The following is a 16,143-nucleotide window of genomic DNA, read 5'->3' as shown; positions in this document are numbered from 1 at the left end:
GTGGCGCATCAAACTTTCCACTTATGGACGGGATACATAAATTTAAAAATACCCTCCCTTATTACCAGAATTTAGTTTTTTTCATTTTTTTACGTTCTATGTGATTAAGACATAAGATTCATCGTAATTTTAACCCACCACCCCCTTCTCCCTGCCCCCACCATCAAAAACTTTATTTTTCGATTTTATTTTTTTTTGTGGGATGCAATCAATTTTAAAATTTCAAAAAATTCACAAGCATAGTTAAGGCTCTTATAAAACACGTCTATTTTTTATAGACCTGTAGGTTGAGTGTACATAACCTCAAAAAATTTAAAAAAAATTTTTTTTGGAAAAAAGTATATAACTTTTTTTTTGGGGATAGCTGCAGATCTAATTTTTTCTTAGTCTTGTGTATTTTACCAAACACTATATTTCTAATTTTTTTCAGATTTTTCTTGTTACGCTGGTCACCTTTAAAAAACCAAAAAACTGTTTTTAAGGGGGTTTTGGGGGGTTTGAACGTGTTTTTCTGATTTTTAAATATTCTAAAGGACTCACTTACTTCAAGTTACATATAACCTATAAAAACAAAATTGATTTGATATATTATGAAGTCTATAAAATAGGGAAAATCCCCCAAAACCCCCCAAAAAACAGTTTTTCGGATTTTTGAAGGTGGGGAGCCTTACAGAAAAATCTGAAAAAAATTAAAAATATAGTGTTTGGTAAAACACACAAAATTAAGAAAAAATTTGACCTGTAGCTATTCCTCAAAAAAAGTTATACGCTTTTTTGAAAAAAAAAAAATTTTTTTAAATTTTTTGAGGTTATGTACACTCTGCCTATGGGTCTATAAAAAATAGGCATGTTTTATAAAATCCTCAGCTATGCTTGTGAAGTTTTTGAAATTTTAAAATTGATTGCATCCCACCAAAAAAAAATAAAAACGAAAAATGAAGTTTTTGATGGTGGGGGTAGGAGGAAGGGGGTGGTGGGTTAAAATTACGCTGAATTTTATGTGTTAATCACATAGAACTTAAAAAAATAACAAAAAATTAATTCTGTTAGTAAGGGAGGGTAACTTTTAATTTATTTATCCCGTCCAGAAGTGGAAAGTTTGATGCGCCACTGTCGACGCATGTGCCACTGAAAAGTGACGGCACAGTGTTCAAACGTTTTCTTTTAGGTTCTACTATTTAAGTTATAGTGTCCCATCGTGCCTAAAATGATTAAGAAATTTCACCTATAGCGGCTCTTAGTCTACAGAGGAAGAAGAAAAAGCCCAAAAATTGTTTTTTAATTAAATTAATTGAGACAAAAAGAAGAATGTATATATTTTATTTAATTCGAAATACATCTTACTGTTGTCCGAAAACAGGAAAAAATGTTTATTTGATAAATATTGTTTTTCGCTTAATACCCCAGGCTGTGGGTAAAAAACCCTGTTATAATTCAGGAATTTTTGAAGCCTATCAGGTGTTGTAAAGGACGATGGCAGGAATAACTTGTACTAAAATTTGTGCGCTTTTCATTTGTTAAATTTGCAATTCTTAAAGATTTTTAATTTTGCAGCTGATATTGTAGACAAAAACTTTTAAAAAGAAAGTTGTAGTAAATTAAAAAACCTACAATTTGAGCTATTACAAGTATTATAAATAAATTATTTAAGTTATCCAAGAATAGACATAAATTCCCTGACGTAGGTACAGAGTTAGAGTAAAGGCAAAATAAGGTGGCTTACAGCTTGCAAGTGGTCATGGTAACTCTGTTTGCACCTTTCAAAAAAAACATAAAAATAACAATTATTATTATAACGTTTCGGGTTATTTTTTTTATTAACCCCACATTTATTACAATATATCTATACAATCTAAACCTAAATGTTTAGGTAGATAACAGACAATAAGTAATAGGACTGACAATAATTAGGAATGACATGTAGGAAGGCATCCAATGATGCACCCCTTTTTAAAACTTAGCCTACAACACTGACTATTTCTGACATAAACTTATACACATTAATTTAGTACCTATTGTTCACTTAACTCTAACGGAACTTTTCGTTTTAACCTACGAACATTACGCGGTTTATTCACTAAATTTTTTGCTAACACGTTTGGATGCACTTTAAGTTTCTCTGTATGTTTTTTCGCGCACTTTTTGATGTCATCTTTGACGTATGGTAGTCCGGCGTCCCGATGGATGGCTTCATTGGTTATGAACCATGGAACCCCTAGTATTGATCTCAATATTTTGGACTGAAATCTTTGTATTATTTCAATGTTGGAATGTGCAGCGGTTCCCCATAATTCTATCCCATAAGTCCACACTGGTTTTAGGATGGATTTGTAGATTAATATTTTATTTTCAGTTGATAGTTTTGATTTTTTGCCCAACAGCCAATATATGGTTCTTAACTTATGACCCAGTTGTTTTCGCTTAGTAAATATATGCTTCCTCCAGTTTAATCTTCTGTCCAAGTACATACCTAGATATTTGACTTCATCCCCTTGTGGGATTCCTTTATCGTTTAAGTATACAGCCGGACATGTTTCCATACGCGTGGTAAATGTTAAGTGTAGCGATTTGTTTTCATTAATTTTGACTCTCCATTTTGTCATCCATTGTTGAATTTTATTTAGATTATTTTGTAAGATTTCTGAGGCTATTTTGGGATTTTTGTTCGATGATAGTATTGCCGTATCATCCGCAAATGTGGCTGTAGTGATATATGTGTATCTGTCGGTAAGTCAGCAGTGAATATAAGGTATAATATAGGTCCTAGTACACTTCCTTGGGGCACCCCAGTGAGAATTTGTTGTATGTTTGTGTATTCATTCTCATACTTTACCTGGAAGTTTCTGTTGGTGATATATGACTTTAAGAGTATATAGTAATTTGTAGGTAAATTCTGTTTTAGTTTACATAATAGGCCTTGATGCCAGACTTTATCAAATGCCTGACTTACGTCCAGAAATACCGCCGAGCAGTACCTATTATTTTCAAAGTCCTCGTTGATTCTCTCTACAATTCTATGTACCTGTTGTATTGTTGAATGTTGTTTTATAAACCCAAATTGGTGTGGTGGTATTAGTTTTTTGTTTTCTAGTATAGGCATTAGCTTAGTAAGTGTCAGCTTTTCGAAAACTTTGGATACCACTGGAAGAAGACTAATAGGACGGTAGGACTGTACACTTTCTGGTTCTTTTCCTGGCTTTAGTATCATTGTTATTTGTGCTAGTTTCCATTGTGATGGGAAATGACCTAGTCTCATTATAGAGTTAAATAACTGTGTCAGAAATTGGAAGCCTTTCTCTGGGAGTTGCTGAAGAGTTTTTCCTGTAATCAGGTCGTATCCTGGAGCCTTTTTTGGATCGATGTTGTGTTGTATAATATTTTTTACCTCATTTTTTGTGAATTTTTTTTCAGGAAGTTCTAGTTGATAAGGTTTTGTGAGTATCGAAATAATTTCTTCTTCAGTTTGTAGTGAATAATTTCCCTCATTTGGTGTAAAGACTTTTTTAAGGTTTGTCGCAAATGTTTCGGCCTTTTCTAGAGGACTTCTCGCCCATTGTCCTGTTTGTGTTCTTAGTGGTGGGACTGTATAGTTCTGCCTTCGTAGAGACCTTGTAGCCTTCCACAACGAGTAGTCAGTGTCTTGAGTTGCATCTAGTTTTTGTAGGTATTCCTGAAAGCTTGCATTTTTTTCTGCTATTTTAAATTTTTTTAGGTCTTTTTGTACTTTATTGAGGTTTGTTTTACTTTGAGGTGATCTTGATAATTGCCATTGTTTTCTCAATTCTTTTTCTTTTCTCAATTATTTTTTCATGTATTGTATTGGAACAGTGTTTGTTCATATGTCGATTTGTAGGTAATGGTGTTGAGTTCCATGCTGCTTCCTGTAAAACTGTGTTAAAATGTTCTTATTATTAAAGATTTATTTGATGCACAATGGTGTCGTCTCTCGAGAACAAACATATTTTGAGAACTTTGAAGGTTACAATAATTGGCTTTTACACAGATGACATATTGACTGATATTGAGGTTAAGAGTGCGTTCGTAAATACTTACTTTCCTTGAAATACTAGAATTCCTTGAACCAATCCTTCTAAACAAAGTAGATCATAACGATTAGCCGGGATATCGATCCTATATATTACATCTTCAGAAGCATTAACTGTAACCTGTCGATCTTCTCCTTGTTCTTTTGTTATCATCTGCTTTTCTGTTGTCTATAAAAAATACTGGATTTTAACAATAATTTTAATACAACTTTATGAAGTTATTACATCTCAAAATAATAATTTAGTTCTGCGAGCTTAGCTGCTGCCTACATGAATTGACTATTTTTCTCCCCTTTTCTAAATTTCTAGTCATATTCATATCCTGAAGTCCTAAAAAGCGAGATAGAATATGTTATAAGGAACACTAAAGGGGGTGAAGTTGCAGGACCAGATGAAATTCCTGTAGAATTGTTGAAACTTACAGACGACGACACACTTGAAATAATGGTGAACCTCTTTAAAACAATTTATAGAACAGGTATCATACCAAAGCAATGGTTCCTCTACTTTTGTCACAATCCCTAAGACGAATAACGCCAGAGAGTGTTCAGAGCACAGACCACAGGACTATAGCATTGATGAGCCACACATTGAAGTATTTTTAAAAATAATTCACAAAATAATATTTAACAAATTAGAAGAGGACATACGTGACACACAGTTTGGATTCAGAAGTGGACTGGGAACACGGGAAGTTTTGTTTAGTCTGAGTGTGTTAATGCAGAGATGTTTGGATGCAAACCAAGACCTCTATGTAGATTTAATAGATTTTGAGAAGGCCTTCGATAAAGTCTTCTTCTTCCTCTTTATAAGCAATTCTGCTTGTTCATCTTTTGCGCGGTCGGCCGATACTTCTTCTACCGATCGGTGATTATAAGTGAAAATAAGACTTTTCATTTAGGTATTTAGTTAAAGAAACGTGTCAATTAAGAGATTATTATTCGTTTTTGCCCAGGTGAGTTAATTTAATGTAATGATTAGAACGTAAACAGTTTTGAGGTTATGTTTATTTTCAACCACTAAGGAATAAAAACCACCTGAACAAAAACGAATAAAAATCTCTTAATTAACACGTTTCTTTAACGAAATACCTAAATGAAGTCTTATTTTGCCACACAAAGCACATAAATGAAAAATTCCTTATGACCATTTAACATTACAAACAAAATTGTTTGGAGTCAATATAAGCTCCTCCCAATTTTGTGACATTTGTGACGTCAGACTTAGGCTGTCCATTTGAAGGGGTGAGTGGATGAAGGGAGTAAGTGACATTTTTTAAGAAAATGAGTTATCCGCAAGGATGAAGGTGGTAAGTGCTAAATTAAATTTTCCACTTATCCACAGTCTTCTATGATTTAAAATAACTGAGATAGCCAGCGTATGAAGGAGGTAATTGACCACACTACTTTAAATATCTAGTGAATGAAGGAGGTAAGTAACAAGATAAAGTACTTACCTCCTTCATCCATACCACAGAGAATAAAAATTGTGACATTCCTCCTTCATGTATTCGTCAGCTGACATCAGATGACAACAAATTAAAGTTTTTAGGTTATGTGCAAGTGCAACCCTCGCTACTGCTTGTGTTAGTGTTATTAGCTGTTTTAGTTTATTTGATTAGTTATAAAGTGATTTATTATGACTAGTTCTAGGGGAAGTGCGTGAAAGTGAAAAAGCATAGCAAAGTGCGGCTAAAGTGTACACCTTAGCTAGTAGTACTGTAATGTATTAGAGCCTAAGGAATATTGTTGAATATGACCTTAGATAAGTTTTTTATAATATTTTGTATATAGAACTAACTTGCTTATTGATCATAGTAATGATCAGATAGCAATAATCATAAGATTCCTGTTGGAGTTTTATTAAATAAACAAAAAAACAAGACAAATATGATTTTAAGAAACAAGCTACAATAATAAGAAGTAATCAACATAAAAATGTTATGAAGCGGTTTTCTTTTGGCATGTTTGACAATAGGGAACTTGCATATATTTTTAAATATTAAAATAATATTAAAAAGTATAAGGTAACATGATCATAAAACGCATGCATGCAAAAAAAAAACAAATATTGTTAACCCATAGGCTTATTACGAGACATTGAAAAAGCTATAAAATTCAAATTTCTTCAGAGGCGCGTAAACAGGTCTGACGTCACGACCCACGTCTACCTGCTAGATTTCTATGAGTCGACAACAAAGCCGCTAGGATATTTCGAAATTATTTACAAATTCATTCACATTTACTTAAAACTCTCATGTAGAAGTTGATTGTAAATAAAAGTTCAAAAAAGGTTGTTTTGGGGATTGTATTAATTCCATTTTAATCATATTATTTAATTGGAAATTCCAAGGTATTTGTGTTCTTGTATAGTTCCATAATGAGTATATTTAGTTTTAAACTGAAATTGATCATTTTGAGTGATACTTTATAAAGTAGTGTTTTTAAATGTATAATATGACTGACTAGGGTTTTTCAAAAAGTTAATCTGACAATCTACAGTAGTTGATGTCTTCATGGTGGCAAATTTTATAAAAAGCAGTGAAAGTTATTATACTGGAGAAATGCGAGGAGGCAAATAAGTACGTACCTATTATAAGTATTATTAATAAACACGTTTAAATTGTTTATAACAATAGTTTTTAGTTACTCTGACTTTTATTACTAAAAGTTTTGTTTATTTTTAAGTTATTTTTATTTTCTTTCTTCTTTGTTATGAATTTAAAATATTTATAAATTATAGGTTTTAGTTTTGTTTATTACAAAATATTATGACTAGAAGTACATATATTTGGAACATTTAATAACCAATAGACAACCAAATAACCAATGTTACAATGTACAATGCAAAAGTACAGTTGCAAATAATGTTTCTATTTGAAAAAAAAGTGTTGATTTTGCGTACCAGATACACACTTTAAAAATAATTCAAAATTTACTTATATGTATTTGGATAGAATAGGACGCAGATCTTATCGACAGTTTGATTAGTATAGCACAAGACTTTTGGAGTGTAAATATTTTCCCGCATCTATTTGGATCTGATAATTATTAAAAATAAATGGAATAAAAATTTGATAAAATAAAGTTTCATCCATAAAATATTTTTTATTTCTTTATGTGAGAATGAAATTCATATTTTAAACTAAATATATATTTATATATTATAATAAAACATTCTTTCTTTTTTTTTATAAGTAATTTTTTAGTAGTATCTATGTACTTACATTTTTTAAGAAATACGATATTAATGTAGGTATTTAATTTTGTTCAAACTTTATAATATAATTTGGCATTTGAGATACCTATGTTGTAAAATAAAAATGTATTTCCCTAAACTAAAAATAATATTATGAATGCATGAAAATCTTTACAAGATATTATCTGCAGAGTGCACGTCTGGCACTAGGCAGTAGCCAAACGAGAACAGTGGTAAATAATATCATGGTTGGTGACGTCAGACCCAAGCGCGCGCTTTTAAAGTTGTTTGAAACGGTAATTTCGGGCGCGGAATTATAATCAGTTGTTGTACGTACACTATTAATTGTTAAGACGTAATATTTTGAATTTATCATTTTTAAACATAAATTAACAATTTTATGCAAAAATATTTTTATGTGCAAGTTCCCTATTATATTTTTGGTGGGATTAAGCCATCATTGGTTGTAATGATAATTAATTACATTTTTGTATTAACCTAAGGTTATATTTACATTGAAATCTAACACCAGTTTTTTTTTTTTAATTTTTCCCTTTTTAAGAACAATTTCCGAATTGGAAGTCGAAACGTCAAAAACTAACAAAAATGTAATTGTCATTACAACCAATTGTGGCTGAATCCCATCAAAAATATCATTGTCAACATAAAACTGTTAAATAATAAATAAAATGATAATATTAAAGTTCTACAGGGTGAGTCACCACTAACGGGACGGAAGATTACAGCGAAATGGTAGAAGATTTCAAAAAGGTTTAAATTGAATAGTTTGTAAGTTGATAAAAGCTACATTTTAAAATTATTTTGAAATATACAGGGTGTCCCATTAAATGGCGGCGTATCAAAGTTTTATTTTTTCTTATGGAACATCCTGTATTTTATTGCATTTTTTAATTGTCCGCAATAAATAAGGTATAGTTTCATAAGGCTTCCCTATACCTATGTACAGAGTGTTCTGAGTTATGTTGACTTTTCTTAAAATGTAAAGTTTTAAAAGAACGCTTATTCTCAAGTTATTTAAGAAATTATAGAAACATTACTTTTACATCTAAATAGTTGGATATTGGTTGAATGTATTTCATGATTAATTATTACACATTTGTCTACAGGGTGTTCAAAATTTACAGTTTCATTATTGGAGTATTCAATGTGTCATATGATGCTTATTTTAAATGGAACACCATGTATATTAATAAATAATTATACTAAACAAATTTACTTCTTTCGAATGGTATATGGATGTCCTATACCTAGGTGTCATAGTTTTTGCGTAATTTACAATTATTTAAATTCCTAATCTGTAAATCGATTTTAAAACAAAAGATATAGTTAATTAATGTCATTGTATGACATTGTCAGTTTATAACAGTACGATCTGGTAATTATCAAAACTATAAACATCCGTGTATAATATTCAAATTTTTTTTACTTAAAAATGGCTTTGGCTGAGCCAATTACATTCAAATTTAATTGTTCCTAAAAATGAATAATCACGCTATCTATGAAAGAGTAGACATGCTACTTTGCATTGGGGAATATTTTTAAAATTGTCTCTTAGCTTCTAATGTTTGCGCTTAAAAGTAGTATCCTGATAGAAGACACCCAAAAAAGGACGTTTTTGAGAGATTTCTCGATAGATTCCGTGTACTGGTAATGTTGCATAGGTACGAAAAGTTAAATAAAAATAAACCATTTATTTTTGATGACGTCAACGAACTTGATGTCCTGCTTTCTGTTACGGAAAACCCAAATACTAGTACGTAAAAAATTTCGAGTCAAACGAGTGTATGTAGAATACATAAGAAAAACCACTATCATCCGTATAAAACTCAACTACACCAGCATTAGACAGAACAGGAACGTTTCACTTTTCGTTTATAGACTTTAGAATTTGGAGAAAATCCTGATTTTTTTTTAAAATGTATTGTGTACAGGCGAATCTACCTACTTTTCATAATAATCGTCTATTTAATAGACATAGCTTTCATTTTATTATGAGACAGTAAACAAACATTTTACTGTTGATCGCCAACATCGATGAAGTGTTAATGTTTGGGGCAGTATTCTGAGCGAATACGTTATCGACCCATATTTTTTTGACGAAAATCTGAATGGAGCAACTTCTTTAAATTTTTTAAAACTAGTTTTTTGGATCCATATCCATCTTATAGCCTTCCACTTAGCGTATGAACAAACATGTGGCTCCAATTGGACGACAGAGTTCCAGCTTATTTTTGACGTGATGTTAAGAACAACCTCAACATAAAATTTAGAAATGGATAGATAGATTCGGTCCATACCTATATTTGGCCACCTAGGTCACCAGGATTGACCAAGATGAATTTTTTTAAATGGGGTTATATTAAAAATATTGTAAATGATACACTTGCTACCCTACTACTTTAGATGATATTTTTCGAACGCTTTTGCGTCTGTGTTAAATACTGTGTTAAATAATGTAAACAAATCATTTAAAATCGCTTGTTGTATAAACATTTTGAACATGTATTACATAACTGATAATTTTTTACTTATAGTAAGTTGTGGTTCATTTTGTGTTATTTATGTATTTGTTTTAATAAGATTCTATATGTTTCGTTATGTATTTAATTATTTTCAATAATGAAAAAATTTATTTTACAAATCAGCAAATAAAAATATACCTACATATTTATTTACAACTACACTCTATAACAACTATGCCAAGATGATGGGTTTAAAAATGGAAAGTGACTATAAATATTTTTAAGATCGATGTACCGTTTAACAAAATTGTAAATTACGCAAAAACTATGACTCCTAGTTATAAAAAATCTATATACCATTCGAAAGAGAAACCTGTGTTTAGTATACCTAATCATTGATTAATATACATGGTGTTCTAATAAAATAACCAACATTGAATAATCCAATAATGAAACTGTAAATTGTAACGCAACTGTACACCCTGTAAATAAATGTGTAATAATCAATCATGGTATGCATTAATTATATGATAATTACCAGACCGTATTGTCATAAAATGACAATGTCACACAATGACATTAATTAACTTCAACTTTTGTTTTAAAATCGATTTACAGACTAAGAATTTAAATAATTGTAAATTACGCAAGAACTATGAGACCTAGGTATAGGACATCCATATACCATTCGAAAGAGGTAAATTTGTCAAGTATAATTATTTATTAATATACATGGTGTTCCATTTAAAATAAGCATCATATGACACATTGAATACTTCAATTATGAAACTGTAAATTTTGAACACCCTGTAGATAAATGTGTAATAATTAATCATGGATTACATTCCATCAATATCCAACAATTTATATGTAAAAGTAATATTTTTATAATTTCTTAAATAACTTGAGAATAAGCCTTCTTTTAAAACTTTACATTTTAAGAAAAGTCAACATAACTCAGAACACTCTGTACATAGGTATAGGGAAGCCTTATGAAACTATACCTTATTTTTTAGGGACAATTAAAAAATGCAATAAAATACAGGGTATTCCATAAGAAAAAATATAACTTTGATACGCCACCATTTATTGGGACACCCTGTATATTTGAAAATAATTTTAAAATGTAGCTTTTATCAACTTACAAACTATTAAAACTTATATTTAAAAATGTTTTCAAATCTTTTACCATTTCCCTGTAATCTTCCGTCCCGTTAGTGGTGACTCACCCTGTATATTAAAAAAAAGACCTGATTTTCATTGAAAAGTCCCGGATTTCAGGTATTTTTTCAGCCTTGTCCTTAATTCGACTGAATTGGAGTTGGTCACACTATGTATACCGGGTGTACCAATCAAACTGTTTTTTTTTTTCTAAAAGTTCACCATACCCTTTGAGACATTCTAGCATTTATAAAATACCGAAATTAAAACCAAACTATAGCCTAAGGTTTTCTTAACATTCTGTTTTTGGATTAATTTGCTTATGTTGGATAATAAAGAAGTTACTTTAAGGTACTTTAATAGCTAGCCATGTTCTTCATCAATACAGGGTGTTTCTAAATAAGTGTGACAAACTTTAAGGAGCAATTTTGCATGGAAAAATAACGACTGTTTGCTTTATAATTTATAAACGTATGTCAGCAAATGCTTCGTTTCCGAGACAAGCGACATTCAATTTTTTCTTACAAACTGACGATTTATTTATTGCTTTAATACCGGTTGAGAAATTCAAATACATAATGAAATTTAGTAGGTTTTAAAAGGTAGTTATTGTGCATTTTTTGACATACAATTAAGAATTTAATATTCACCATTGGCATGCATACGGATAATGTGACCCGTATGCACTCCAATGGAGAATATAAAACTCTTAATTGCATTAAGTAAAGGTTAAGAGATAATGCGAGACCACACACAGCAAGGATTGTAACACAGTACCTTGAAGATAATTAAATTAGTAAAATTCAGTGGCCTTCTGAACACATATCGATACGTTTTTGGCAAAGTAAAGTAAGTGACATTTTTGGCGAAAATCATGATTTTCCATTAAACTAACACTATTATTGTTTAGAAGGTACTGCCAAAGTGTAGTAAGCCTAGAATTACTTTAAACATAATATATGTATAGGCTTACTACACTTTGGCAGTGCCTTTTGAACAATAATAGCGTTTGTTTAATGGAAAAACATGATTTTCAAAAATGTCACGTTACTTTGCCTAAAATGTATCGATATCATTGAAACAAGTGGTAATTGCCTTTTTTTGACTCTATAATAATTCAATATTCAATTATTGTAATTGTAACTGTCATGTTGCATTGAAATTTTTGATACATTTATTAAGAGCACACAGTAGCGATCAACAGGTAGCAACAAACGTGGTCCAAGATTGCGAAAGTTCTGCGAACTTTCAAAAGTGAGGCAACAGTGCATCGGTAATTCGACACTGACAGTGATGTTTACACTATCAAAAACAATAATTTTTATACACATAGGCGCGAAATGTTGCCAAGTCAGTGACGTTCGATTTCTTGTTATAAAAAAATCGATTTTTAGTAGTTCCAATGTGACATAAAATCTAGGCACGGGATAAAAAAGTTTATTTGAAGAAAGTGTATTCTTTGTCTTTCTTAATGGCGGTACAGGCTCCTTTTTTCAATATTTTATTTAGTTATAGAGTAATTTCCACATACTAACATATTTCTGAAATTGGGCTCTGTATCGCCATTCTTTATTATATTACTAATATGTGTGCCAAATATCTCGACAAAATATTCACAATTATAGCCACAATCTTGGAACGTGTTTGTTGCTACCTGTTGATTGCTACTGTTTGCTCTTAATGTATAAATCTTAAGTTTTTCCTTTGATACTAATGATAATGTAGGCTAACATACTACGAGAGTAACTGCCTCAAAACACAATAGATTTAATTTGATATAAATAAGGAAAAAATAAAAAGATGCAAAATTTTTTAAAATATATGGGTGGCCCGTTTTCTCTGATGTGGAGTGTATTTTATACATAGTTTTATGACCATCATATTTAAATTCTATCAGTTTTGCTAAAATTATTTGTCTTTCTTGGATGCCCACTTGAAGGATTCTCTCTTGTTAGTTCATTTAATAAATTACATAGGTATTTTGATACGAATCATTGACATTGAAAAAAACTAATTATTAAAGTTATAGTCAGAACATATACAGAAAATTCAGAAAGTTTTAAGATACGATTGTGACAACGAGTGCAGATGGCAGTTACAGTTGTCACCATGACAATCGTCATTACTTTGCACTATTAATTTGTATAATCATTAGCAACTGACGCTCTGCCGGACAGCAATTGCAGTCAGAACCAGTCTCATACAAATTAATAGTGGAAAGTAGTGAAGTCTGTCACAGTGACCACTGTAACTGACATCTGTAGTCGTTGTCGGAACTGTACCTTTATAGTAAAAATTAACTTAAAAACCTTGGAAGTTATCCTACTTAAACAATTTAAAGGTGTTAATATTGATATTATAGCCAAATAGGTGTAAGGTGTCAAAAATGTGCTTGTAGTGGTTTTCCACAATGGATTAACACATTAATCTAGTAGAAAATCAATGTCAATATTTATGGATATTGTTTTTACTAGTTTCCGTATTAATATAGGTAGTCATGTATTGTTAATATCTTTGTACACCTACCACTTCATCTAGTTCCAAACCGAATTCAAAACAAAGGACCTGGAATTCATCATCAGCTAAAAAATAGAAAAACTATGTAATGCACAACCTTCCTTAATAAATAAAATTAAATAACATTCACTTACTGTAAGTTTTCCCTAAGGATTTAAATAATAAATCCCTATTAACTCCAATTGTCGGCATTATAAATAGAAAGATTTTTATTCAAGGTGATGAAATATTATACTAATCTATGTAACTTTTATAATATAAAGATATATTATATCTTCCTATATTCCTATACATATGTCTGTTCCAACAACTATGAAGCATGAAGCCAGAAATAAATAAATGGCAACGGCAACGTGACATTTCAGCTGCGGCTAAAACCAACTCGCCCTGATGGAATACAATGTTGCCTAATTTACTGTTCCGTTCCGTCACAAATCGTCTGTCATTCAAGTCATTCTGTCAAAAACAAATTTGGTTTTGTTTTCAAAGTTCTATTCGTTCTATTTTGTTTTGTTGAAGTTCTACTTTCTATTTGGTTCTATTTTTTAGTCATGAAGTTAAGTAGTATCGTGGGATATTTGAAGTTCTTGGGTACTGAAAATTCAAGAAGTTTTAAACTCTGGTTATCTTATTTTGGCTGGAAAAATAGAGGAAAGTTCTGAGCATACCATCAAAATATAATATGGTTTATTCCTTCAGTAAGGTCCAATCCCCACGAAATTAAAGGAACCCTATCTTTCACAAATGGCATGAGCATTAGCCAAATGTTATGTTCTTGTAAAGCAGAAAATAGTGGAAAATGTAAACATGTCTCTACTCTTGTTAAATGTAAGTATAAGGTATGTAAAGTTCCAAAAATAAATGCAGTCATGAAAGGAATATTTTTGATTTTACATTGATATTGTTTTAGGGAAAATGTGAAATTAATGGAACATTCAGTACATGAGTTGAAAAAATGTTAACAGATTGGCAAATGAAGACCATTTTTAATTGATCTAAACATTTATAGAAACAAAGTATATGGTTAATATAAATATTACCTGCCTGAAGTAACTTGGTGTACAAATCAATAGTAACCATAATTTTTATTCCCAGGGCCAGTGAGAAACAATGTGCATTTGATTTCTAAGTGTTCTAAGGAAAGATCTTGTAAGAATAAATAGATCTGTACAATGAAGATTAACCTAATCTGTTTAACCATCGAAATTATTGTATTGTTATAAAAATAATAAATCTCCATTTCATATTATTTACACTTACATACATTAACCTGGAATTTCATTGTGTCTACATTAGTGGCCATAGTCACAAACCTACCCTAGTCAACGGAGGTACTGTCTTTCTCAGATGTGGTAATACAGGGTTTGATACATTATTGCTAAATAAACTTTGTGAATAGTAACTTTTCACAAAATAGACAAAATAGAGTTTTAATAGTTTTTACTGTACTTAAATATTTTTTACATTCAGTGGTAATAACATATTTTATTTTGTTTTGGTATTTAAATTTACCTAAATATTTATAGAAATATACTATACTAAATTCAAGATGCAGTACAAATAAACAAACCAAGACACTTTAAATGCTACTGTGAGCACTCCCGAATCATAATTTACAATGTATATACATTGTAAATCCCAAATCATGATTTCCAAAGTTTGTACATTGTGAATTATGATTCGGGAATGCTCCTAATAGTAACATTTAACTTGTCTTGGTTTGTTTATTTCTACTGCATCTTAATTTTAAATTTAGTGTAGATGTGGCCATCATAGGACGCTTACTTATAGATGCAATAAAATTATTGGTTTATTTTCATTTTAAATGTTATACTTCCAGTATTGTATGTATTACCTAGTATTAAAACATATATTTTTAATTAAAAATATAAATATCTTATTTTTATAATGAACAACATTAAATCTACTTCTTGCGGGAGTAGAAGAAAGTTATAGTAAATATTTTTAACTCGTTTAGCTTTTGATGATATTTGCCATATGTTTGTGTAAGACATGTTTAACGAGTAGTCTAAGGACATATTATTATACTTTGTTATACAAAATAGGCATAAAATTTTGAAACTTTCAGCTTCACTTTTTCATTGTTTCAATATTAACCCAAATTTAGACTCTCCACCATTTTCTCATAAAAAAGTATGTTCAGTTTTTACCCCAGGTAGACCGAAACCACCAAAAAATTGATGTTACTTAAGTTTTTAAGTATTAAGAAAATGCGTTTCATCAGATACACAAAATAATAATAAAAACTTTACTATTAAACCAAAGTTTTAGTTAAAATAAAAACAAAATGTTTGCTTTCTGTGTAGAGTTACAAAAATCAGTTGAAATGCTATTTAATTTCGTATTATTTCCTGGTGATCCTCTGCCATACTAATTTTACATTGTTCTTACATGCAAGCATTTGTAAATTAATTTACCATTAAAGGGCGGCCAAAGGTATATTCATATTAAATGGGTGGTTGTAGTTTTGTATATTTTATTTTCATTTGTATTATTTTTATTTTAGTTTTGTGATATTTTTAAGAACAAATAAAATAATTATAATTATTCTGAACTGTTGTTTCTTTATCGAACTTCTTTTTTTTTGAAAAAAGTATCAACAAATCCATATATTTAAATTCAATATAAATGTAAATTTTATAGATAGAATTTACATAAAACAAGAATTTTTAATGAATGTTCGTTCAGTTTATCTATTCTTCTTGTCTTTTTTCCTT

General features: G+C 30.2%; 1 protein-coding gene and 1 long non-coding RNA gene across 3 annotated transcripts in view; one reads left to right on the top strand and one right to left on the bottom strand.

The window, feature by feature from the left end:
• The window catches only part of LOC126884327 (phenylalanine--tRNA ligase beta subunit-like), a 57,414-nt gene extending 43,605 nt beyond the window's left edge, over positions 1–13,809 (bottom strand). The window contains exons 1-3 of the mRNA XM_050650268.1: positions 13,540–13,809; positions 13,415–13,470; positions 4,054–4,214 (exon numbers count right to left, since the gene is read on the bottom strand). Of these exons, the coding sequence (XP_050506225.1) occupies positions 4,054–4,214; positions 13,415–13,470; positions 13,540–13,597 (275 nt within the window). The 5' untranslated portion in view covers positions 13,598–13,809. The remainder of the gene's footprint in view (positions 1–4,053; positions 4,215–13,414; positions 13,471–13,539) is intronic.
• A 120-nt stretch (positions 13,810–13,929) lies between these two features.
• LOC126884332 (uncharacterized) lies at positions 13,930–15,973 on the top strand. Of its 2 annotated transcripts, none has more exons than XR_007697954.1 (2): positions 13,930–14,233; positions 14,316–15,973. It is a non-coding gene; the product is annotated as an uncharacterized LOC126884332 (long non-coding RNA). The 2 variants fall into 2 exon arrangements; XR_007697955.1 differs by having other exon boundaries at positions 13,930–14,244.
• Positions 15,974–16,143: the final 170 nt, after the last annotated feature.

The sequence above is a fragment of the Diabrotica virgifera genome, chromosome 5 (assembly GCF_917563875.1).
Source record: "Diabrotica virgifera virgifera chromosome 5, PGI_DIABVI_V3a".
Lineage (NCBI taxonomy): Eukaryota > Metazoa > Arthropoda > Insecta > Coleoptera > Chrysomelidae > Diabrotica > Diabrotica virgifera.
This window is presented reverse-complemented; position numbering and strand designations above follow the sequence as displayed.